The sequence below is a fragment of the Spermophilus citellus genome, assembly GCF_964194105.1.
Source record: "Spermophilus citellus genome assembly, chromosome: 7".
NCBI classification, from domain to species: domain Eukaryota; kingdom Metazoa; phylum Chordata; class Mammalia; order Rodentia; family Sciuridae; genus Spermophilus; species Spermophilus citellus.
Genome location: NC_138188.1, coordinates 50,297,705 through 50,324,115, shown reverse-complemented (window position 1 = coordinate 50,324,115; position 26,411 = coordinate 50,297,705). Strand labels below are relative to the sequence as shown.

The following is a 26,411-nucleotide window of genomic DNA, read 5'->3' as shown; positions in this document are numbered from 1 at the left end:
AACTCAGCCTCCACTATCTGGATATCCTCCATCCGTTCTCATCAGTGTTAATTATAACATTAACAGGGAGGAATTAACCAGAGAAAGGTAGACACAGGGGACTCCCTAATAGTTTTTGACAGTGACATATATTAAAACAAATATCTGCCCTGAGGGCTGAAGTTTTAATTAGATTCTCAGAACTTAAGTATTCACATATTCAAATTTTCCCCACTCGCTGGGATGTGGTTTTCCCCTGGATGGGGAAGACCTTCTTCCTCTTCCCGGGAGAGGGGGGTCTGGACACGGAGGGTAGAAGTCCAGGAAAGCCTGGCCCTCCTGCCCCTAGGACACCAGATGAGGGTGAACACAGCCTATACAGCACCCACCCACGGCAGATCTGATGGCTTGGGACAGGACACTTTGCCAGGAGTCTAACAAAGAGTAAATGACATGATCTGCCCAGCTCATCGCAGCTTACAGTCTGCCAAAAAGGGACCACAATACGAATTGGAGGCCGCGTAGCCACCGCAAGGCAAACCTGCCTATCTGGAACACTGCCCACAAGACTGGCCCCCGAGGAACATACATAAAGCTAACCACACGGGTGGGCAGAAGATGCTGGATTATTAAACACCTTCCCCTCTGCAAAGCTCTTCTGAGTAGGAGGAGTCCAGGATGGCACAGGTCCCCTGAGCACATGCTCGGTACCCAGAGAGCTCAGGCCAAAGACACAGCCAACTCTGGACAGTCCCTCCCAGCTGCCAACGTCCAGGTGCCTCAGGACCAGGCCACCCCAACCCCAGCTTCCGCCTCCACACCACTGAGCAGAGGCCTCCTGAGGGCAGTCCCAGGCCTCTGAGGGAGCTGGATGATCATGACCCTGGAGGATGGGAAGAGAGACCCACCGTCCTTGAAATCCAATCCTACAAGGCCTGGGGAGGATATTTCAATAACAAAACACAACCTTGAGGGGAAGGATGTCCAAAGAAACAGGCAGGATTGGTCAGCCCCTCTAGAAGAAGCCAAGAGGCCACACTGACCCTCTGGGGGCGACTTTCAGTGTGTCACAGCTCACAGTTCATCACCAGAGGCTGGACTCCTGACCTCCATGGCTCTGCAGAAAGGAAACATGGACTCCACTGACCCTGTCTGATGAAACGAAGAGGCTGGCTCCAGCCGACTCCTCCCCAGGTCCCCCTCCCTCCTGAGTCCCTGCCAGCTTTAGCTGTTCTGCAACCTGGGGCCGCTACGAGGAGGCCAGAGCCAACATCTGACAGGAGATGATGACTTCCTGGCATGTGCTGGGGCCTAGAATGGGTCAGAAGAACAGAGAGCCGCAGGAGGTGCACTCACCCCCACTAACTCAGAGTTCAGACCCCAGGTAGCTCCCAGTACTCAGGAAGACCTGGGGCACCAACCAGGACCCCAGGCCCCAAGGATTACAGGGGGACTCCAAAACCTGGGTGTCTGAATAAAACCAGTTGCTGGGATTATGATATGTGGCAGGGGAAATGAGGGAATGAGACCACAGACGGCCTTTCTCTATAAACCAGGGGAACACAGACCTGTGAAAGCTGCTGATAGTCTCTCAAGACAGATCAACTTACTAAGGTCTTCCAAATGGCCTGCTAGTTAATGTTTCAGCCAGGCCTTTATGACAGAGAGTGCCTGCGGTGCCCAGAGAAGGCAGATTTCCTTGGGAGAGAAAGAAATGGCACGTCAGTTCTCAGTCCAGAAATAACTGGACCTGGTGGGCAGGAGGTAAAGGGCATGGAGCTGCTGGAGGTGAGGAGACACCAGCAGAGGTGAGATGAGGAGGAATGGAGTTAAACCCTGGGTTCTCCCCAATACAAGCCTAGTGACTCTAAATCTCTCAGAGCCTCATTTTCCTCCTCTACAGCAACACCTGCAATGACAGATGCCAAAGTTCCTGGCCCAGCATGGAAGAATCCTAGGCAGGACCAGCTCTGTAATTTTGTTGGGTACAAAATGAAAACACAGCCCTTCCCACCCCACCTCACCCCACCCCTGCCAAACACAAAGAGGGTGACAGCAGAGGAGCATCAGAACAGCCACCTATGCCCTCTCTACCCTGAGGAATGGGGGGTTTAGAAGCCTTCACAGTGACCCATGTCTGTTACTTTCCTTCTTCTCTTTCCTTCCTGATCCTTATAGAAACAAGGACCAACTGAAAACCTTCCAAAAATAAAGGATTTAAGGGGAAAAAAATAACTAAGGGGCTTTAATGATGTTAAATTGACATAAGTTGATGATTACAGCAAAATTATATAAGAAAATATGCCTGCATTAAGAAATGCACAGTGAAGTATTTAGGGCAAATGGCCATGACGTATGCAGATTATTCTAAAATTATTCAGAAACAATGTGTGTGTATGTGTGTGGGGGCACATGTGAGTGTAGAAGAGTGTGAGTACATAAAGAAAATGAGGTCTGGGGATATAGCTCAGAGGGTAGAGTGCTTGCCGCGCATGCACGAGGCCCTGGGCTCAATCCCCAGCACCACAAAAAATAAAATAAGTAAAGCAAATGGAGCAAAATTATCCTTATGCAAAGGTACTGCGGGAGCTGGAGGGGAGGGAGGAAGGCAGAGAGAGCCAGACAGCCAGGATTGTGAGCTCTCCATACTCAGGGCCACTTGAGCTGTGCTAACTGCTGCCTCCCAGCAGGAACCTAGGTCAGTAAATAGTCAACGCAGGAGAAAATGGCACAACACCCCTGCTCACACTCCTGGGAAATGAGGACTCAGGGGGAATGACTGAGAGTTAGGCCAACGCCTGGGAATCAGCAGGAAGAAAGCAAAGAAATCTTGTGACTTCATGAACACAGGCACATGGTGCAGCATGGTAGGGACCAGCACCTGCTCTGCCCAGGGACTGGGTTTTCAGCCCATACCAGTCTCCAGGGCAGACCCACCTTAGACCCTCCTACTAGCCTTCCCAGGCCTCTGGGCCTTCGCTGATAAAAAATGTCAAATAAAAAGGTGGCCACTAATCCAGTCACCAAATACTAAGTCATGTCTCCCGTTCTCTAGAGCTTTCATGCTTGAAGGGAGCTCAGAATATTTTCTTGAGGTCTTTACCAGTCCAGAAAATTCTATAGAAAAGCCATAGGCCTTTTTATTCGAAAAATAAGTTTGGTTATAGTATAAGCACTCTCTAAAATACAGCAAGTGCATACTGTCTTAAAGGTGAGAGTATATTTGAGATATCCCAAGTTTCTTATCTTTAAAAAAATATATACCTGCACACATAGGGCAGAGAGATACCTGGAAGCATACAATAATCATATTGATTTTAGCTTCAAATTTCTTCTTCATTGATAAAATCATTCCAGTAGCAAGGATTTCAAGAATCTAACGAGGCTCAGTAGATAGCAAAGACATTTTTGAAAGATTGAAATCCTTTCTAAAGCCATATATTTATCAATGAGAGAAATAACTGTGAAGTGTAGACTAGTGATTACTATTAAAATTAAAACATCAAAAGTATTTTAATTTTCTGCTTCATTAGTCCTCATCAATTAGCACAAAATGGTTACAATGGCTGATTTTATTAAAGACCTTGGAGAAAAGAGGAAAGGACTGCTTCTTCATGAATAATAAAGGTAATAAAATAGGAAACTAATAACATTTTACCACTTTATATAAATTAATTTAATTTAGAAATAACTCAGTACTATGACTTATGCCAAATTTGTTCTCAACTGAGGAAAAAAATCATATATTACTAGTATCAGAAACAATGTGCCTAGAGTTGTTAGATATTAACATGCACCTGGAAACACGGCCTCAAACACAGGGACAAGTGGAGAAGTGGAGGGAAGGTATCTGTCCCTGAAGAGCAACCATCTTCCAGCCCTGTCTGACAGCCCAGGAGGATCTGGACACTTAGGTTCTGGGAGGACCATAGGAGAGGACTGTTTGAAAGAGTGTCCTCAGAGGCCATGATTCTGCAGTGGTACAGAGCAGCAACTCGAGAAATGAAAAAAATGTTGTGAATGTCCTCTGGGTTCATGGAATTGATGCTTCACCAGATGATAAATTTCCAGAGAGTGAACTGGTGGCTGGATTTAAATGCCACGTGGATTACAGTACTCTGTAAAGGGCAGCACCTAGCTCTCTCAGAGTTAATAATCATTTATTAACTATGAAGGTGCTAAAAAGTAGTCTTTGTGTGGAGATGCTGCTACACAAGGAGAGTCCAGCCTCAGGGACCTGCTGCTCTTGGTGACAGGTCCCAACACCTGTCCCCAAGGACGGTCAGGCCTATGGCAGCTCCAAAAAGGATACTTCTCACTCACCTGGCCAAAGCACAAGGCCCAAGACACTGTCATGTAATATTCCAGCACTAGAAAGAGCCCACCATTTCTGATAATCAGACGCATAGAGATTTGCAGGAGTTATCCCATAGAAAATCCTCTTAGCATTTCAGAGTGCTTAGCTCAGATCAGGAAGGCCAGTTGGCTTGCATGATGGCTTTTGGAATTAACTCTGCCAGCTGTCCCTTACCTTCTCATCTACAAAAGGAGAAGGGTTCCATGAGAGGGTTAGAAAGGGGCAAGGAATAACACTATTTGAAACATAATGGAAGCTGAGGGCTTTGTTCATAGGAAGAGGGTACACAAATGTACATGTTTCCAGAGGTGTCACAAATGCCCTCAAGCCCAGCCGCAGGCTCTGCTCATATCCCTTCATAGGATGGCTTCTCATGGCATTGGTGATTCTGATATGCCCCATATCACTGCAGCCAGAATGCTGCTGCTTTCCCTTACTGCATCTTCCTGTGTTTCAAACATGGAGTATTAACCCACTGATACCCACTGATTAACGAGGTGCTAACTGCAGGCAGGTAGGATGTGGCTGGAGGAGGTAGATCCCTGGAAGCTTGGTGAGCAGAGTTCCCTCTGCTTCCTGGTTGCCTTGTCCTGAGCTGCCTTCCTCTGCCACACCCTTCCACCATGATGTCCTGTCCCACCTCGGGTCCAGAGCTATGGAGTCAGCCAACCATTGACTGAATCTCTCAAACTCTGCCCTCTGATCCCATCCTTTTCTCCTGTTTCCAGGAGAATAGGACTAACTAATCCTCACTTAGAAAGACTCACACCCATGCCCAAATGACCTCACTCATACTTAACCACCCTGGTCTTATTAAAATGCATGATGATGCACACCTATAATCCCAGCAGCTCTGGAGGATCGCAAGTTCAAAGCCAGCCTCAGCAAAAGCAAGGTGCTAATTAACTCAGTAAGACCCTGTCTCTAAATAAAATACAAAATAGAAAATAGGGCTGAGGTTGTGACTCAGTGATTGTGTGCCCCTGAATTCAATTCCTGGTACAAAAAAAAAAAATGCAGATTCCAACTGAAGAGGTCCCTGGTGGAGCTGAGAGTCTGCATTCCTACCAGGACCTCTATAGAGCCAGCTCCCAGCCCACCCTTGATGTCCTCTCTGCAGAACTCTGGCAGCATCCATAGATTCCTGAAGCTCTCCTAAAACACAACACTTTTTCAAAGTGGATAAATATAGTTTATAAATACCCTCAAGGTTATGTCTGATAACCTCCAAATGGTGGCACTGTTCTCCCAATTCCTACATTTCATCTTCGTTTCTGTCTCAGTTCTTTAGTTCTTGTTCTGTTAGTAGCTTTAAAAGAAATTTATGTGATATATCACCATGTCACAATGGTGGGAAAACACTGGATTTTGGAGTCTAGAAAACCTGGGTTTGAACACCACAATTTAACAATGCGATTGATATGAAACTTGTAAACAGTTTGCTCTCTAAAATAGTCTTGTTGGCCAGGTATGGTGGCACATGCCTGTAATTCCAGCAGCTCAGGAGGCTGAGGCAGGAGGATTGCAAGTTCAAAGCCAGCCTCAGCAAAGCAGGGCACTAAGCAACTCAGTGAGACCCTGTCTCTAAATAAATACAAAATAGGGCTGGGGATGTGGCTCAGGGGTGGAGTGCCCCTGAGTTTAATCCCTGGTACCCAAAAATAATAAGATGGTCTTATTGGAGATTTAAAAGGGTTAATGCTGCCAAAGTGGCTAGTCACAATGACAAACTTGATTCAGCATCAACTCCCAAAGGTGCCTAAGAACATTCAAAAATGTCCACTGACTCCTCCCAACAAGATCTGAACATATTGTCTTAGCATCAGCCCCGTTCCTCTCTGGATTGTCACAAAAGATCCTATATGCCAAGAAGAGGAGGTCATGAAAAGGAGAGGGATCTGAGACAGATCTCCTTCACAGCTCTGAGGCTAGGACAGGACTAACAGGGATCAGCTGTCTCACGGGTACCATGATGGGGGCAGACCAAATGTCTGCACAGGCTAACAGAAAATGTGCGAGGCTCTCCAAGGCTCCGATACTGCTCACTTTTTCAAAGTGGATAAATACAGTTTTGTGGGAGGCCATCCTCGCACGTGATTTGAGTTACCTCCCTGGCTGGGTGAGAGGCACTTAGACACAGCGGTGTCAGAGCCTTCCCCACCCTGTCCCAGTATGAGGGCTTGTCGTGTAGAGGCATGCCTGGCCACTGACCCGAAGACCCAGTCATTGGCCCTGACCTTGGGATGCTGCCCCCCTTAACCTTCATTGGATGGGATTTCCCTTGAATTTTTTGTTCCCCAATAAAAGCTCACTCCCTGGCGTGATCTCTCTCTCTCTCTCTCTCTCTCTCTCTCTCTCTCTCTCTCTCTCGCTAGCCTCTTCTGTAAACCTCGACACCACATTATGAGTCTGGAGGCGGGAGCTAGGAGAAGCCGTCTTAGAGCTAGGAATAAAGGTAAATGAGAGTCTGTCTCTTTAATTTAAAACTCACTAGCAATTTTTTATGCGTCGAACCTTCTTTTATGAAGCTCGCGCGCTGGTCGCATGGCAGACAGTTTATAAATACCCTCAAGGTTATGTCTGATAACCTCCAAATGGTGGCACTGTTCTCCCAATTCCTACATTTTATCTTCGTTTCTGTCTCAGTTCTTTAAATGACCCCATTGTGAACTGTGTAGTCACCACTGCAGTTTGATCAAAATACTACAAACAGGTGTTTTGTCGTAGGTGGTAAGAAACTTCCCAAAGTGTTTCAGTTCATCACCTGGAGGCCATGGATAATGCCATGAGGTCATTTGATGCTCAAAGACTGAGTGTCTCGTAGCAGATCTGCACCCCCTTCACACATCCTTCAAGAGTCAGTTACAAAACAAGCCATCGTCATGGAAAATGACCACTGTCCAGTATATAAATTCAAAGCTCTGTTGAGATGATTGAGCTGTGCTGGTCACCTCACGTCTGGGGATTTTAGCCAGCCAGCACTGGAATCGCCTGGGGACTTCTAAAAACTTCCCCATCCCCAAGCTATGCCCAGACCAACAAGAGCAGAACCTCTGGGCTGGGATGCAGGTAACTTTCCCCTGATAGCTGATTTCAACGGGCAGCCCTGGCTGGGGTCCACTGGCCTAAGGCATTAATTAATCGCCAAGCTCCACATCTGGAGACAAATTTCTGCTTAGCTTGAAAATATAGACCATGAAATCCTGCCCCTGGCACCGTTTCAAAGAACAGTCATTCTCAGATACACACTGATGTTCCATTTTGAGTTGGCCGGGAGTCAAGTAGGACGCTAAATAATAAATGTGCTCGTTCTTCTTCCTTTTAATTGGGCATATGCCATTATCATCTCCATCTAGTTAAGAAAAATCTCCAGTCACATACCAAGAGATGAATACAGGCAAAACAAAATTGGAAGAAAAGTTTTCACAGATGCTGAGCCGGGTGTGGTGGTACACGCCTGTAATCCCAGCAGCTCGGGAGGTGGAGACAGGAGGGCTGCAAGTTCAAAGCCAGCCTCAGCAATGGTGAGGCACGAAGCAACTCAGTGAGACCCTGTCTCTAAATACAAAATAGAGCTGGGGGTGTGGCTCAGTGGTTGAGTGCCCCAGAGTTCAATCCCCAGTACAAAAAAAAAGTTTTCACAGATTCTACTCTTACCCTGCCGGGGTAGGGGCCAATTTCTCAGCCATTTTGCAACCTGAAAGGTGGTGTCAGGATGGACTCTCCTGTTGCTCGAGGTCCTGAGGTGAAAGGATTACACACTGGCTATGGTTTGGTTACAAAGCTAAAATAAAAGTGCATCTCTCTCTCTTTTTTTTTTTTTTTTTTTTTTTTGTACCAGAGATTGAACCCAAGGGTGCTTAGCCACTGAGCTACCTCCCCAGTCCTTTTTGTTTTTATTTTGAGACAGGGTCTTCCTAAGTTGCTTAGGACCTCACTAAATTGCTGAGGCTGGCCTCAAACCTGCCATCCTCCAGCTTCAGCCTCCCGAGTCACTGGGATTACAGATATGCATACCATGCCTGGCCATCTCCTTAACTTTTGAAGAAGCCCTCTGCGGCTTAATCACTCTCATCATGTCCCCCTAGCCCTCTTGCTCCTCTCTGAGATAGCTGCTGCTGCCTGTGCTCTGGTGCAGGTCTCGTCTAGCTGTCTGCAGTAAGAATCACCAGTCAAACAGCACTCACTTCTGCAGCTAGAAATGTTCGGAAACAGGCAGCAAAGAATTTTAATAGCATGCAAAACACCACAATTAAGCAGCTTTTACTAACACTGCTATTTTGATGAGGGAAACCTCCAGCTTCAGAGCTGAATAAAAAACCATCTAAGCAACAGGAAAAGTCTAGGCGCTATCATTAAATAATTTTAAAAGCCGAAGAAATTCTTATATAGAAATCAGTCTGTCCTTACTCTACCTGAGGTGTTCTGAATTTATGAAAGTCTCTCTAAGGCACACTTGGGTTCTCAGAGGCGCCCCTCATTTCCTCCTCCACCTTGGGAGGAAATGGCTGATGGGTCTTTTTCCTGGGCTCTTCAAGAGAAGGAAGGAGGGGGTGCAGTCTGAGAACAGAGGACTCCACAGCATGAGCTTAAAACCCAGAGTCAACAGAGGGCAAGAAATGGAAATGCTAGATAGTTCTCAGCCAGCTGTTCAGCTGAAAACCTACTATAAGCAATGCCCGTGTCCCATGTCCTGGAGACCATCACAACACCCTCTGCTCTCCTGGAACTTGTGGGACAGAAATGGAACTAGCTGTCACACAACTACTTGTCCTTTGGGATAGCAATGTGCAACAGACAGCCCCAGGTGTTGAGAGGAGGCAGCCCAGAGCCTGGCCTGGTCTGGGAGTCAGGAAAGGCTCCTCTGCAGAGGACCTTGACTGTGGTACTGCAAGGAGGGACTGCAGAGGTGAGTGGAGCCAGGAGCCAGGAGGAAGGGCAGGGCAGGGCAAGGCTGAGAGATCTGCAGGAACCCAGAGAGGCAGGAGCTCCGCTCCACCGGTTCTGAGCCCAGGGTCCCAGAGGACAGCAGGCAGCAGGAGGGCGCTGGACATGGTCAGCGTGTGCAGCTGGAGGGCAGGTCTAAGCCAGGCGCACACTGCTGTTCCCAGTGCATGCAAAGCCGCTGGGCCAGGGGCCTCTGACTGTTCCTTTGAAAGCAACTGTTTACATTTTGTAATACACCAAACTCACTTGCTAGAAGGAAGGAGCCTTAACAGTAAACATGTCGCAGGTCTACTGGGATGACTTTATACACAGCTGTTGGGATGAACTGCAGCTTCTCATCTTTGTTTAGGTGGTGGGGGATAGGAGGTGTTCATGATTACAAATGCAATCACTAACAATTACCACCTTGGTCCAAGGAAAAAACTCCAGAGCTTTTGTGTAACTTAATGAAATAATTACGCTGCCCTGGAAGACCCTTGAATCTTCTGGTGGGAAGATACTGGTTCTCCTGTCAATCTCTTAGGCACAGGGTAGGAAAGACAATTGGGAAAATGAGAGTGTGGAGGAGAGTTAATTATAATTATGGAAATACAGCTTCAGGAACAAAGGCTTAAATTTGCAACACAGGTCTAAGGAGAAATCATTCTCATTAAGAAACCACTTAAAACGAGAAGTCTGCAAATCTGAAGGAAACGTTGACTCTATTAAACACATTATTCCCTCTTTCTAATGGAGTCATTAGATAATCGATATTCCCAAGCAAAGAGAAATCAAACACTCAAGGACCTTTCTGTTCAACTGACCTCCCACCATCAAGGGCTGCAAAAAGAAGTGGAGAGTAGTGGGCAAGCCCGGCCAGACCTCTCCAGAGGCAGTGGGCTCGTTCCCACGACGCAAGCTCTAACTCTGAAGAACAACGTCAGAGCTCCCTGCCTCCTGGGCTGCCCGCACGACCAGACTGCCAACTTGCCATTTGGCAAGCACTCTGCAGAGACTTCATCCCCTTTTCATGACAGGATATGAAGGACCTTGATGTAGAAAGCATGACAGAGAGATCAGAGGAGATGCAGTTCCCAGGCCAAGTCCTCTCCCTGCATCAGATTCCTGATTTAGAAAAGAAGTCGGGGCATCAAAATAGGATTTCCATGGATGAGATCACTGCTCAGTTCTGATCAATCCAGCTACATCACCTTGCATAAGAAGACCCAGTGAAGAATATCCTTAGGGACATGAAGCCACCCTGACCTAAAATGCTAGCTGACAGCTGCCTGGGCTGGCTCTAGAGAGTCCAAGAACACCTGTTGGAGAGACAAGGGAGATTCCATCCACTCAAAATCACAGACTGAATGCCATTGTGTGGGCAACATCTGGGCACCCGGGGGCCCAAGTGCTGGCTGGCACTCTGAGGAGAATGGAGACATACAGCTCACCCCAGAGACAAGCAGGGAAGAACTACAGAGACTTCATAAGATGGAGGCCTAGGGGCTGCCCCCAATGACAGTGAGAGAGGAGACTACAGTCAGGGGTCTAGGGAGAAGAAAGGGTGTCCATCCCTACAGCCCTGGGCAGTCCAGAGCTCTGCAGGAGAAACAGGAGCTGAGAGGAAGGCAGGGGGTGGGACAGCTGCCTCAGTGCCTCCACCATGCGCTAGACAGATGGACCTGTGAATAGAGAAGGGGCCAGGCTGAAGGGACACAGCAGGTCCTTTCTCAAGAGTCATCGGTATGCAACCCTACCCACAAATGATGAAGGTTCTGACCACTTTGCCACCAATGACATGCCAGCAGGTGTCCAGGTAACATGGGAGAAATGTTCCCCTGCCTCTCCATCCCTTGAGGAAGCTGGGCCTTGAATTCCTCTTGGGGGAATGAATAGCAGCCCCTCCCCCAACACCACCAGCCAGCTGCTGCCCTGGGGGGGGGGGGGGGTACTGACTTTCAGATTACGGTTTTCAAAACGAATGGGACCTCAATAACCAAAAGTAGCCAGAAAGTCAGTCTCCCTAAGACCGCGCCATGAGACAGAGTACTTTGAGGAGCCTTCACTGGAGGAAAAGGAAAGAATTTTACATATATACTATGCCAAGTTTAAAATGCTCAATAAATGGAATGTCAATCACAGAAAAAGGAAATAAGCTTTAAATTTTGAAATATAAACAGCATCCCTTGAGGTTTTCATTGAGAATGTTCTACATCCCCAAAATATCAAGGAAGAGCATGTGGTCCCAAAAGATGACAGAACAAGCAGGCTTCAGCCAGCTCATGTGAAAGGTCATTTCATGTTGTCCCAAGCTCGACAAGAGTATTCGGTTCTGCCTCTGGTGCTATGTGGTTGCTGTGACACATTGTGTTTTTGTGGTACCGCTCCTGTTGGGCTGAGTGAACATCTGCGACTTGCCTCCAACAGGGGAAGCAGTGTATATCAATAAATCTGGACACTTAATTCCCAGCAAGTTCTCCAAATATCCTCTGTGAAAATGTAGGGTGTCAGGAGCCGTCTATGGGTTGCATGTGGGTCACTATGCATGGAAGCCTCGTGGATAGAGACATGTGGTGTCTGGGAGTGACCAGTGGACACTTCCTCTGGTTAATATGAATTGCCCAGGGACAATATGAATCCCTATCTGGCTCTGCCATGGCCCACACAGCATCTGAGATGGGTGTGACCTGCCAAGATGTCAATCAACCTGCTGACTGCAAGACAACAGGAAGCCAGACTCCGCCCTTGAAAACTTATCCCTGCCTTTTGTAAATATATTTCTGAGTATTTGTTTTGTTATTCACTAATTACTTGAGATTTTAAGTTTTAGGGTGGCTTACTCCCTCCTGGGTAAAAATAAAAACCCCCAATGAGATGCTGGCCATCAATCCTCAGATAGGTGAGGGCTGGGTTTGTGGTTCAATGGCAGAGCACTTGCCTGGCATGCATGAGGCACTGGGTTCCATCCCCAGCACCACATAAAAAAAAAAACTAAACAAACAAACAAACAAAAACATGTAGAGTGAGCAGAGTAAGTAGAGAACAAAAGCATTTCTTAAAATTTTAGCACTTAGCAAGAAGAACACCACGCCCAACAGCCACTCAGCAGGAGGGCAGCCCGAAGGTGCCAGGTGGGTCAGGCCACACCTCCCAAAACTGGGAAAGGACACCTGCCCTCCATGCTTTCTGCCTTGGTGACCATTGCTGGGCCTGGGGCCACTCGAGGGCAGGGATGAGAAAGGAACCTAGTGGGCAAGCCCACCTCCAGAATTAGTTCCATCAAAACTCAGAAACTTTAACATACTCAAGTGCCTTTTCTTTCCTGGGACTTGCTTTCATCAGCTTTTTTGCAGCTATGACTAGAAGACCCTACAAGAACAATTGTAGAGGAGGAGAAGTTTCTTTAGGAGCTCACAGTTTCAGAGGTCTCAGTCCATGAGCAGCCACCTCCATTCCCCAGGGCTCCAGATCTGGCACAGGGAAGCAGCTCACATGGTGATCAGGAAGCAGAGAGAGAAAGATCTCCGTTTACCAGATACAAAATATATACCCCATAGCCACGCCCCCAATGCCCACCTCCTCCAGCCAAACCCCACCTGCCTCCAGTTACCACTCAATTAAGCCCATCAGGGATTAATTCACTGATTGTGTTAAGACACTCACAACCCAATCCTTTCTCCTCTGAACCCTCTTGCATTGTTTCACACATGAGCTTTTAGGGGACATCTCACGTGCAAACCATAACAAGACTATTTTCTTTCTTTTCTAACCATTTCTCTGAACTCTCCCTTGTAATTTCCTCCCTGCAGATAACACCTGAGTCTGCAGATAACATCTGAGACCTAAAGGATGCTCACAAAATCCCAACCATCTTGCATAAATAGGAATTCTATATGCATAGGGATTTCTAAACCTAGAAGAGAATGTTTATAAAGTTACTAGTTGGCAAGCTAGGCTCTGACCCGTCAAGAAACGCTACTCTAGCATAAAACCTAGTAATGGCCCAAGCCCTAAAGCCAGCAGGCTGCTGGAGTTATAAATAGTAATAAACTGGCCTAAAATAATTGGGACTCGAACTCACTTGTCCATAATTTCATGCTCCCTTTGTGTTTACAGCCAGGATCTGGGCTCCTTCTCTCTTCTTCCTTTGAGGGGACTTCTCCACTCTTCCCTTGAATATACTCACGTTTGTCCTGAAAGCTTGTGTGTCTGCCCTGGCTACCTGTCTATCCATCAGCAGGGTAAACTATGACCAGTCCTAAACACACACACACACACACACACACACACACACACACACACACTACAGCTTTATAAAGAGAAATGGAGTTTGTTTGCCAGTGCCACACTAACTACAAAGTTTGCAATGCAAATAAACAAACCCTACCCCCTCTTCACATTCCCACATTCCCATATTCCCACATTCTCATCCTGATGTGACTGCAGAGATTTCAAACACTGATGCTAAAGGGAAACTTTGGAATCTGGCACAATCCTTCTTGGGCAATAAAAAGTATCCCTTTAATTAATTAACTAAATCACTTGGTTTCATTAGAAGTTGGTCATGAGGCAAAGCACATGCAAGGCAACTTTTTGAAAAGACAAACTGCGAAAATATTTCATCACAGAATTACTCTTGCCTTCATCCCCAAGAAGTAGGAGACACTCATGATCCAGTCCAAGATGTTTTCTAGTAGAGACTGGTGGCAGTCATTCAGAAGCATTCACATGACAACATGACAAGCAAAAGAGGTAAATGTCAACAACAAGTTGGGATGGTACTATAATGAACTTAGAAGAAATTTTCCAATATCACAATTATAACCAGTGGTGCATGAAAACAAATATTAAGTCACTTCCGAGGATATGCTATTACGGTGCTCAAATGTTTACAAAAGCTGATATGCACAACATATTGTGCATATTAATTGCAAGTACACAGATTATCAGTATAAGAATCAAGACCACATCCAAGCTTGGGAAAAAGAAAATATTACAATTCATTACCATGAAGAGAAGAGCTGAGGGAATAAGCAACTTTCTTTCTTTCTTTTTTTTTTAGAGAGAGTGAGAGAGGAGGGAGGGAGGGAGGGAGGGAGGGAGAGAGAGAGAGAGAGAGAGAGAGAGAGAGAATTTTTTTTTAATATTTATTTATTTTTTTTTTTAGTTCTCGGCGGACACATCTTTGTTGGTATGTGGTGCTGAGGATCGAACCCCGGCCGCACGCACGTTAGGCGAGCGCACTACCGCTTGAGCCACATCCCCAGCCCCAAATAAGCAACTTTCAACCAGAATAATTAATGAACAGTGTACACCACTAAGGCAAAGTTTATACTGCACCAATTATTTTGTGCCCAGGTTTCTTCTCTATTACAAACACATCAGCAAAATAAAAACCAAGTAGAAAGAGAAAAAAAAACAGCAATTAGTTTCTTTGACAGGTGCAAATCCCTTCAGATTCAACAGGGTCCCTAAAAATCTGGGCCACAGGCAGACAACGGGAAGTAAGGAGATTCCTAATTCCTAACAGGTTCTTCTCTCACTGAATTCAGAACTAAGTCAATTCGACCAGTTCATCTCCACCAGCCAGCAGGCATCTCCCAGCCTTTCCAGAGGTCCTGCCCTGCCTTAGTTTGTGAAGATGCAAACTATTCCCAGTGGGTGTAACTGTCTCTTGAGGGGGTTTGAGGGAAATTCTAAATTCTCTCCAATGAGAATATACCACTTCTTTACTCTGAAAATGAGGGTAGGAATATGCATTCTGAACTGCGAGACCGTATAGGAACATGACGTTCTCATCCTTACTCTTATCCTTACTCTTATTGATCATTTTACCCCAAAGTGCTGACTTCAATGTTGCTCTTTTCTCCTGGGAAATAACTTAAGTGTAAGAAAAGAAACCTGGCTAGAACAGCCTGCACATCCAGGTCTGCACATGCCCAAAGCCCTTGATCTCGTAGGGAAAAAGGCTTGACTGAGTGGTAACTGGAAGCAGGTGGGGTGTGGCTGGAGGTGGTGGGCATTGGGGATGTGAACATAGGATATATATTTTTTCTGTTTATAATGGACAGGGTAGTGTTTCCTTTTATTTAGGTTCTATAAGGAGAGGCCCAACATAAACTAGAAGCCAGGTTAGGGTCAGGATGTTCACCTCCTGCTCTAGAAGCCCCTCCAAGAGAAGTGACATGTCTCTTATCTCAGAAATGTTCTAAAATACTCAGCAAGGATATTATCACTATAATTCCCTTAATATAAAGTTAACAAGACTGCTGACAAGTGTCCCCATGCTCAGAAAGCTCCCACCTTCACAGGCACAAAGGCCTGCAGAGGTAGGGAAGAGCAGAAGGCAGTATCTGTCCTGATGACCGCATCTGCTGGGGCACAGAAGTCCTGAGCGATACTGGACATTGTCAGAAAAATTTAAAGCTACTGTGTGATAAACAAATAGAATCATAATTCTAATTGGCTTTGATCCTTTTGATCTTGAGAAAATTTACTGGTATCTCTAAGTCCTTTCAGAAGTAATTCTAGAATGTAAAACACTACTAATTCTTATTGGAAGGACTATGCTGCCCCCTGGTGTTTAGTGAGAGGTGCTCAGAAACATTTCAAGGGAATCTTGGAAATTACAACTAGAAAGACCCCCAAAACTCACTGTGACCAAGTGCTTATTTCACAGAGGAGAGAACTGATTAAATAATTTGCTTGTATAATTCAGACACAGCTAGTAAATGACACAGAAAACACAGCTCAAGATAGAGTAAACCTCTCGGTGTGAATTTTGGTCTTGGTTGGTTTTTGTTGTTGAGCTTTTTGTTGTTGTTCTTGTGAGGGTTTTTTGGTGTTTTTTTTTTTTTTTTTTTTTTTTTTGGTACTGGCAATTGAACCCAGGCATGTTCTACCACTTAATTACATCCCCAGCCCTTTATATTTTTTATAATGAGGCAGGGCCTCACCAAGTTGCCCAGGCTTGCCTAAAACCTGCAATCCTCCAGACTTGGCCTCCAAAGTCTCTAGAATTACAAGTGGCTGCCACTGCCCAGCATTAATTTCTTTACTGACGTAAAAAGGCAGCCTGAAAGAAAATAACAGTGGGAACAGGCACAGTGGCATGGGCCTGTAATCCCAGCAAATAGGAGGCCGAGACAGGAGGCTCACAGACTCAAGACCAGCCTCATCAACTTAACAAGACCCTGTCTCAAAATAAAAAGGATTGGGGATGAAAGAACTTTGGGGAATCAGGCAAACCAGATTTGAATTTCAGATCACCACTTCATGCTCTCCCCAAGCTTCAATTCCTCCATCCACAAAATGATAAAATGGGATGAAGAGTGACTTGCAAAGATGTTGGTTGGAAGGTTCAATTATCAATAAGCTCAAGGTTCTCATGTAGAGTATCTGCGATATGGTAAGACACTAACTGGAACGTAACTGTCAGAACACATTAAAGTGTTCTCAAGTTATAGCCATTGAAATTTAAATAATAAAAATAATAATGATTTTAAGACATTAAAATCTGCACCTTTTTGAAACTAGAATAAAATTAAAATTATGCAAATAAAGCTAGTTCTCCTAACTTCTGTATTTCTTCAATTGTCATACTTATTCTTTTTTTTTTTAAATACAAAAGAAGTTAAATGTGGTGTGGTGGAGCACGCCTGTACCCTCAGCTACTCAGGAGGTTGAGGCAGGAGGATTCCTAACCTGGGGATTCAGGGTCAGTTTGGGCAACACTAAGAATTGCCTCTTAAAATAAATGAATGAATGAATGAATGAATGAATGAATGAATGAAGCCACTCGAACAGGGAATACCCCAGGATAGCCATGAGTGGGAAAAAGGAAGCCACAGAGCAAGTTGAAGCAGAGCCCACTGCCAGGCACAAGATCGCAGTCTCCTGCCAAGGGCACTTCACCCCAGCGATGCCAAGGGCGCTTTACCCTGACAATGCCAAGAGCACCCGCCTGGAAACAGAGAGGCAGCAGTGTTGGTTTCAGCCTCGAGGGTAACTATTGATGCCAACTGAACAGCCACTGCCCCTCTGCTCCCCTTCCTCTCCCTGTGACTTGAAGCCACCTCTTCCTGGAAAGTCCTGTATCAAAGTGATGAGAAGAATGTTGAAAAGCACCATAAACGCTAAAGCACCAAATAAAGATAAGTCACCTTTGTTATCTTAAGCTCGATTTAAAGCAATACTACACATTAAATCTGTCACCAAATTGAGGGGGGAAAACCAACCCTAGAGGGTTGAAGGTGGCTTGGATCACAGGATTGTCAAATAGCACCCTGCACCCCTGCAATCCCTCACCCCCTCTGCAGGCCACAGGCTTCTGGTGATTGCTCCAAAAACTCTGGCGCCACATAAATCTCTGACTCTTAAATAAATGTCACCGAGGGCATCCTGATAGTGGGATTGACAGAGCTTATGCTGACTGTACACCACCACATAAACAGACCTCAGAAGGGGAAAGGTGAGTCCTCTAAGTGCCCTGCAAATGACTGATACCGATCACTCCCTGGGGACAGCAGAGCGCAATGTAAACTGCTCTGCCCTGCTTTAACAGGTGGCCGGACACACAAATAGTTGAGCTGGCTTTAACAGGTGGCCCAATACACAGACAGATAAGGCTTTCTCTCCCTCTGCTATTGGGGATGTAATCCAGGGGCACTCTATCACTGAGATGTAGCCCCAGACCTTTTTGTTTTTATAAATATATATATATATAAATAAATATAAATATATAAAATTTGAGACTGGGTCTCAGTAAATTTGCCCAGGCTGGCCTTGAACTTGAGATCCTCCTGCCTCAGGCTCCCAAGCAACTGGGATTAGATAAAGGGCCTACAGATAAAGCCCCACAGCACATCAATAAAAATAAGTGGGTTTTTTGTAATTGGTCTCAAACAGGTGGCCTGTTTAACGTGTGAATTTGGAAGACACACCATGTTGATAATAAGCACTGGCTGATGATCACAAACATCACCTGAACCCACACCATGGGCCTAGCAAAAATGGCCCCAAACATCAGAAAGAGTTGGCAGTGTGGTAGGCAGGGAGGGCCTGGAGAATCAGCTGTCAGGGACAGGGTGGGAACCCTGAGGCTGAGAAGCGCCACAGCAACACGCAGGGATGGTGGGCACCGCGGGACTTTCTGGGTAATTAACCATAAACAAGTTAACTCGGGCGCTGGTTCAATCCAACAATGGTCCCATATTTGCATCTAGAATGCTGAAATAAAAGCGCTGTCAGAAACCAGGCGAAGACCTGCAGACATGAGCGCCGCGGACAGCTCACCATGAAACACGCTGTTGTCCACCAGAAAGTGCCTGCGGTAGCGCACACAGCTCCGCTGCTCCGCGTTCCAGTAGCTCATTGTCAGGAGACGGCTGGCACAGCATCAAAACCAGCTGTCCTGTCGAGGGAAACAGAACAGGACACGATGAAGGGGACCCGGCCACACGCTCTCACGGGGAGCGCACATGCTGGCCTGCTCAGGAGGCCCAGAAGTGAGGACTGGATCCCACAGGACGTTTCCCACAGTCTTCCCAGGGCCAAGCGTGTCACCAGGAATCGAAATGGCAACTCTTCCAACAGCACCTTTCAGGGCTCAGAGCCACTGCTGCCTCCCGGGAAGATAACTCCTCAGGAGCAAGTTCCAGGATAGTTTTGCAGGATCCGAGACCCAGTCCTATCCAGCCTGGACCCAAACTGGCCAATGCTGGTGATTTCAGTTGAGGTGGGGAGGTTCTCAGCCCCACCCCTGAATCCTGTGCCCCGGGTGATCACTGTATGGAAGCATTAGAACCATCACAGCCATCTGGCCATGGACAGGCCAGACACCTGACAAAACCCGCGGCCTCTTCTGGGCTTATTGCAGCATTTCCCAGGATGGCCAGCACCTGGATGAGCCGGTGTAACCACAGCTGGGCACAGGCCTCAGGCACAGTGGCCCAGCAGGCTGCTCCTGCCTGAGAGGCCCACCTCCACAGACACAGAGAAACACCAGGCTCACTACAGCAAGAACTTGAACACAGGGTCCGGTCGGTGAATAAACTCCTCGGAAAGAGACGGCAGAACCTCGAACAAGGCCCCAGTTGTTCACAGGATTTGGTGAAGGAACTTTGTAGAATTCCAACCTCCTTCCTGCTCACAGGATGAAACCAGGCAAGGCCACGCAGGACTGGAGAGATGGGAAAACCACAGGTGAGAGCAGGGTGGAGTTCTGTGAAGCGCTCCAGGGCGAAGCCACACTTAGTTTAGCACCCTTCATTTGTTAACGCCCAGGGAAGGCTCACAGCTGCTCCTTAGCTCCCAGGATCCTCCTAACCTTCCCCTGAGGGATCCAGCGACAGCTGGCCTGACCCACCTTTCCTCAATCTCCCCTCCTGGCTAAGTCTGGCTACTCATCCTACTCCCTCAGGCTGGGGAAGACTCACCAGCGCAGGGAACCCTCAAAACCAGTAGGAGAGCTGATACCCTGGCACTTGCCCATAATCTCAGCAACTCAGGAGGCTGAGGCAGGAGGATGGCAAGTTCAAGGACAGCCTCAGCAACTTAGTGAGATCCTCAGCAACTTAGCAAGACCCTGTCTCAAAATAAGAGCAGGCTGCGAATGTAGCACAGTGGTGGAGTGCCCCTGGGTTCAATCACCAGTACCACACAAAAAAGAAAATGGCTGATGACAGAAATAACCCCACTTCTGCTCTCTCCTTAGCCAATACGCATGCTACAAAGACCTCTTCTTTAAAAAGTAGTTCTAGCTATAAAAATAATGCAGTTAGGGCTGGGCGGTGGAGCTCAATGGTAGAGTACAGGCAATGTGCAAGGCCCGTGGTTCAATTCCCAGCACAAGAAAGAAAGGGAGGTAGGAAGGGAGAAGTTGTATATGATCATTAATATAAAAACAACATCAATGCCAGGCATGATGGTGATACCTTCAATCCCAGAGAGGCAGGAGGTTCACAAATTCAAGGCCAGTCTCAGCAGCTTTGCAAGGCTATAAGCAACTTAGGAAGATCCTATCTCAAAATCTTAAAAAATTTAAAAAGGAGTTGGGGTTGTAGCTCAGTAGTTAAGCATCCCTAAATTCAATTCCCAGTACACCCCCCACCCCAAAAATCACACAATACTAAAATTTACCAGTTTTTAAAAATCAGAAGTCCCTTCTTCCCTGTTCCATGTCTCTCTCCTAGAATGACTACTTTTGTTTGATGTGTATCATTATAGTTCTTTTCCTATGCATTCATATACATATCTATCTATATATTGATACAGATAGGATAAATAGATCTGTAATTTTGAAGGCTTCTATATTTTGAGTAAGAACACCTTTTTTCAAGAATTGGCAATAATTTTCAGTAATAACAATAGTCACCCACAGCTTATATAAATCACAAATACACTTCTTATAGGAAACTACAAAAGGTATATTTGTGATTTACATTAGAAATTGTTCGATTTATGTGGAATTAAAGAGAACCCAATGTTGGTCGTGCCATTTTTCTATATTAACTTGATCTGGTAGTTTGTCATTTTTATTTTGCCGTGTCTGCTCATTGTCATTCAAGGAACACTGTAAGAGAATCAGAAGATGAATCCACAGCACACAATTGTTTACAGCTAGCAAAACCCATACAGACACACAACTCTACCTGACCCTTATTCATCTTGAGATGTGCTAGAAAATGGCAGAAATGGGGCTTGAAATCCTGTCTTCACATTTCAAACCTGTGTTCTAGTCAGGATGGGCCAGAAGGAAGTAAGCTGTTACACGATGTGGTAGTTCTAAAATACGTCCTACAAATCCTTATACACAAGATTTTAAAATTTAGGTTCTGCCTTTAAAAGGTAGAACCTAAATACACCTCCCTTGACTAAGGACTGGATTCAATAACTCACTCACAATCAAACCCTCCAAGAGGAGCCCTGTGATGTGTGAACCCTCCAAGAGGAGGAGAAGGCACACATCTGCCAGATTCCCAGAATGCGGGCCCTGGGCGCGTAGCCACGGGAGGTAAGGAAGCCCAAGCTTAAGGTTCCAGCTCACAGAAGCATCTGGGCCCTCCCACAGCCAGCATCAACCCGAGAGACACGCTCAGATCTTCACGTGTATCCCCCCAAAACTCACACTGAAATCTTCATGTGAGTCGGGCACAGTGTCACATGCCTGTAATCCCAGCGGCTTGGGAGGCTGAGGCAGGAGGACCATGAGTTCAAAGCCAGCCTCAGCAAAAGCGAGGCACTAAGCAACTCAGTGAAACCCTATCTCTAAATAAAATACAAAATGGGGCTGGAGATGTGGTTTAGTGGTAGAGTGCCGCTAAATTCAATCCCCAGTACCCCCCCTCCCCTGCAAAAAAATCAATCAATCAATCTTCATGTGACGGTACCAGGAGGAGGGACGTTTGGGATGATTGGGGCTGTTGTCTTGGTAAAGGGAGCCCCAGAGAGCTGGCAGACATCTCGTACCACATGAGGACCTGCGAGAAGCCAGCACCTGTGGCCCACAGGAGGCCCTGCCCTCCAGAACTGTAAGAAGCATCTACTGTTCATGAGCAGCACAGTCAGTGGCCTTTACTACAGCAGCCCACAGGGGTCAAGATGACACAGAATGGGTGGCCTTGTGGACAATCCTGACCCAAGTCCTCCAGGTGAAGGCTCTGGTGTTCGGGACAGAAAGAAGCCATCCCTTCTGTGCCCCTATGGAAGCACTGAAAGTTGGTAATCACTGCTGTTTACACGCCAAGAGCTGGAGCACCTCACACCACCGTGTTAGTAATGAACGAGGTAACGTCCCTTCGTACAGCCAGTCAGGGTTGGGACCAGCAACCCTTCGGGCACCAAGGTGGCTAATACTGAGACAGCAGAGAACTGGCTCACAGCCAGGGGCCAGGCCCTCCAGCTTGAGGTCTTTTCGTTCACCCTATAATCACTGCCCTTTTTGCTAGGGGTCTCCTCTTTCCTTTTCTGCAGGGTCTCCCTATGTTGCCCGGGATGGTCTCCAACTCCTGAGCTCATGCCACCTCTCACCGTGGCCTCCCAAGGCTGGGACCACAGGTGCACACCATCATGCCCGGCAAACACAGCCCTTTTAAGAGGTCGATGAAATGCCACTGCTTCATGAAATGCCCCCAGGAATCTCTCCCTCCAGCTTATCTAAAATTACCTCATGTATTGAACTACATTCTGTCTCCCAATTATTGAGGACCTACTATGTATCGGGAACTATGACCAGTGAGTCTTGGCCTCGACCATACATGAGAATCGCCTGGGAAGGCCAGTCACATCAGAAGCTCTGGTGGTACGGCTGGGAGCGTACCTCAGTGGTAGAGCGCCTGCCTAGCACTACGGGAGGCCTGGGTTCCATCCCCAGCACAAGGAAAAAAACTCTTTTTTTAAATCTCCAGGAGTGGGGCACAGGCATCAGTGGGTTTAAAAGCTGTACTGGTATGGGTGCGGTGGCACACACCTGTAATCCCAGTGGCTCAGGAGGCTGAGGCAAGAGGATCGTGAGTTCAAAGCCAGCCTCAACAATTGCAAGGCACTAAGCAACTCATGAGACACTGTCTCTAAATAAAATACAAAATGGGGGTGGGGATGTGACTCAGTGGTGGAGAGTCCCTGAGTTCAATCCCCAGCACCCCAAAAAATAAAATAAAATAAAAAATAAAAATAAAAAAATAAAAGCTGTACTAGTGATTCCAAAGTGCCCAAGGCTGAGAACCACCACTGAACGTCACCTGCACTTCTCGAAGACACTCTGCTGGGCAGATTTTAGGAACAGGGCTCACAGTGTTTAATGGCTGTATAACAGTATAAAACTATGAGTAGCAGAACCTGTGGCCTCCAGGCTGTGTGCCTCCTGACTGTAGCCAGCTGTAGGTCTTCCTCTGCGCCAGTGTTCGCTGTCCAGGGTTGAAGCACTACAGCCAGCCATGCACACACTGCAGGCCCTCAGTGGACATCATCAGGTGCCCCACTTCCTGGATTTGCCAGGTGGAGACTGGTGAAGGATGCACTTGCTCTGGCCTCCTGAATCAGGGCAATGAGTTCAAACTTCAGAGACAATGAAGGTGGAGGCTATGACTAGGATCACCAGGGGAAGAGAGAGTTGCACAATAAACCCACCTGAGCTTCAGCCAGATTTTCAAGAATCAGGGCCCAGTACTCACTAAGGGGAAGCTGCCCAAAGGAATGTCAAACCTCAACTCAGATACCAAGTGGAGTGAGTGGTTGTGTGGTCGCACCTCAGAAACTGTTAGCGCTTGCAGTGTGGCTGACCAACTGACGGAAGAGCAGATTGCAAAACTCAAAGAAGCTTTCTCACTATTTGATAAGGCTGGTGATGGAACTATAACAATAGAGGAACTGGGAACTGTAATGAGGTCTCTTGGGCAGAATCCCACACAAGCAGAGTCACAGGACATGATTAATGAAGTCATGCTGATGGTATCGGCACAACTGACTTCCCTGAATTTTGGACAATGGGATGGCAAGAAAAATGAAAGAAACAGACAGTGAAGAAGAAATTAGAGAAGAATTCCATGTGTTTGATAAGGAGGGCAATGGCTATATCAGTCAGCAGAGCTTCACCTGTGATGACCAACCATGGAGGGAAGTTAACAGATGATGAGCTGATTAGGGAAGCAGGTGTTGATGGTGATGGTCAACTCCACTATGAAGAGTTTGTACAGATGATCACAGCAAAGTGAAGACATTGTACAGAGGGCATTAAATTTCTTGTACAAAATTGTTTGTTTGCATTTTCTTTGCAACTTATCTGTAAAAGATTTCCCCCTACTGTCAAAAAAATATGCCTGTATAGTAATTAGGACTTCATTCCTCCAAGTTTTCTTCCCTTATCTTGCTATCATTGTCTTGATACCTTATTTTAGAAAACTGACCAAGTAACATGGTACATGTGGCTTACTCTGGGTATATCTAAGCCCTTCTGCACACCCAAACTTTAGATGGAGTTGGTCAAATGAGGGAACATCTGGTTTCCCTCTGGGTTATGCCTTTTTTTTTTTTTTTTTTTTAGAAAGAGAGAGAGAATTTTTTAATATTTATTTTTAGTTTTTGGTGGACACAACATCTTTATTTTATTTTTATGTGGTGCTGAGGATCGAACCCAATGCCTGGCGCATGTCAGGCAAGCACGCTACCGCTTGAGCCACATCCCCAGCCCCAAGGGTTATGCCTTTTTTTAAAGTAGTTTTCTTTAGGAATTGTCAGCATGTTGTTGTTGAAGTATGGAGTTGTAACTCTGCATGGACTGGGGACAGTCAACAACATACACTTAAGAGTTGCACTATTGCAAAATGGGTGGATTATCCAGGTACTTGTACACTATTTTTTTGTACTGCTGGTCTTGTACAGGAAACATTTTCTTTTATTGTTACTTTGCATTTTGAATTTTGTCTAGCCACTTAAAGAAAATCTGCTTATGGCATAATTTGCCTCAAATCCATTCCAAGTTGTATATTTGTTTTCCAATAAAAAAAATAACAATTTACAAAAAAAAAAAACAAAAAAAACAAAAAAAACCTCAACTAAGCCAAACCTCTCAAGGTGTAGCCAGAGGGAATCTGAGGCCCAGAAAGGATGTGTCTGTCCCTCATGAGTAACTGCTGCTAGCTAGTAGATAAACTGGTAGGAAATCCACCATCGCCAGCCCAAAGCAAGGCTCTTCTGAATGTTTCCATGAACAAACAGGATGACAGGGACTTCAGATGCAACTTCCAATATGAAGTTGATTGTCAGTATTCAGGCAAAAGCAAAGATGCTTTTAAATGGGTTACTTTTTTTTTTACTTTCTTTTGGAGCTTACAAAATACTCCAGGTCCTAGTCTTATGAAGTAAGACTCTATAAACATTTATAAATAGAACATATAGATTTATGTTCTTTTTAGAACTTTTAGATTCCTAATCCTTACAATGATTTAGGAAATTAATAACTTATAATGACTAAGGAGGTGGGGTGCAGAAACAGCTGGTAGTTATTAAAACAAGTTTTAAAATTAAAATTAAAATTTAACAACAAGGTTAAAACAGGACTTTTTTTTTTAAAGATGGGGCTTCACTATGTTGCCCAAGCTGGCCCAGAACTCTGGGCTCAAGTGTTCCTCCATCCTCAGCCCCCATGTGGCTAGGACACCTGAAGTGAGGCTCCCATGCCACCGTGCTGGGGACACCTACCACGGACCTACCAAGTTCTTTTACTTTTTCTTTTTTTCCAACACAATCGAGATCTCCTATTTGAATCAACTCTTTTTGCTTAATAATTGCTGATGTGTTGTGTCAGTCTAACCATTCAATGAACATACTTCCAACAGAATATAAAGGTGATTCTAAAAAGAAATGTAATCAACTCAAAGATACCACGTCCCAAAAATTCTAATGCCATGATAATAACTAAAAAGAACTATATAAGAATGTAGAGAGGATTCATGCACCACATGGATCAAAAGTATCTAAGAAGGCTCATCTCATAAATGACCAGTAGCTTCCTTCTATTTTTCTTTATTTTTGTCATTTTTATTTGTAATTACATGATCAAAATTACCAATGTAAAACTACAAGACAGGAAACTGGGGCCTGTGAATACTAGCTACAAGGAAATACTAGAAATTCCAGGATGTCACTCCAAGAGGATATGCACCAGGTCCAGTGGCACGTGCCTGTAATCCCAGCAATTAGGGAGGCTGAAGTAGAAGGATCCCAAGTTCCAGGGCACCCTCAGCAATTTAGCAAGGACCTGTCTCAAAATTTAAAAATTAAAAAAAAAAAAAAAAAAGAGTCAAAGATGTGACTCTGTGGTTAAGAGACCTTGAGGGCTGAGGATATAGCTCAGTTGGTAGAGTGCTTGTCTAACATGCATAAGGCCAAAAAGACCTTGGGTTCAATCCCTAATACAAAAAAATATATATATATATAATTTATTTTTAATTTTTTAAAAACACTCTTTAGCAATAATGATCATAAATAAATTCTTTTAAATCACTACACAGAAAAAAAAAATCTTTCACACCCACATCTACTTAATTTAACTGAAGTTCTGAAGTGGTGGACACCTGTGGACTCTCTCACCAGCTCCATCTCCTGGCTCTGGTCGCTCAGGTGGTAAACTGGAGAACTGCATCTCAAGCCA

The 26,411-nt window shown here is 45.7% G+C and overlaps 1 protein-coding gene and 1 pseudogene across 2 annotated transcripts in view; one reads left to right on the top strand and one right to left on the bottom strand.

Annotated features, from left to right (window-relative positions):
- The window catches only part of PLCH1 (phospholipase C eta 1), a 215,821-nt gene that overhangs the window by 145,321 nt on the left and 44,089 nt on the right, over nucleotides 1–26,411 (bottom strand). The window contains exon 2 of the mRNA XM_081302587.1: nucleotides 18,557–18,674. Coding sequence (XP_081158713.1) covers nucleotides 18,557–18,635 — 79 coding nt within the window. The 5' untranslated portion in view covers nucleotides 18,636–18,674. The remainder of the gene's footprint in view (nucleotides 1–18,556; nucleotides 18,675–26,411) is intronic.
- Nucleotides 23,515–23,973, top strand: LOC308653720 (calmodulin-like; annotated as a pseudogene). The gene has a single exon. The product of its transcript is annotated as a calmodulin-like (transcript).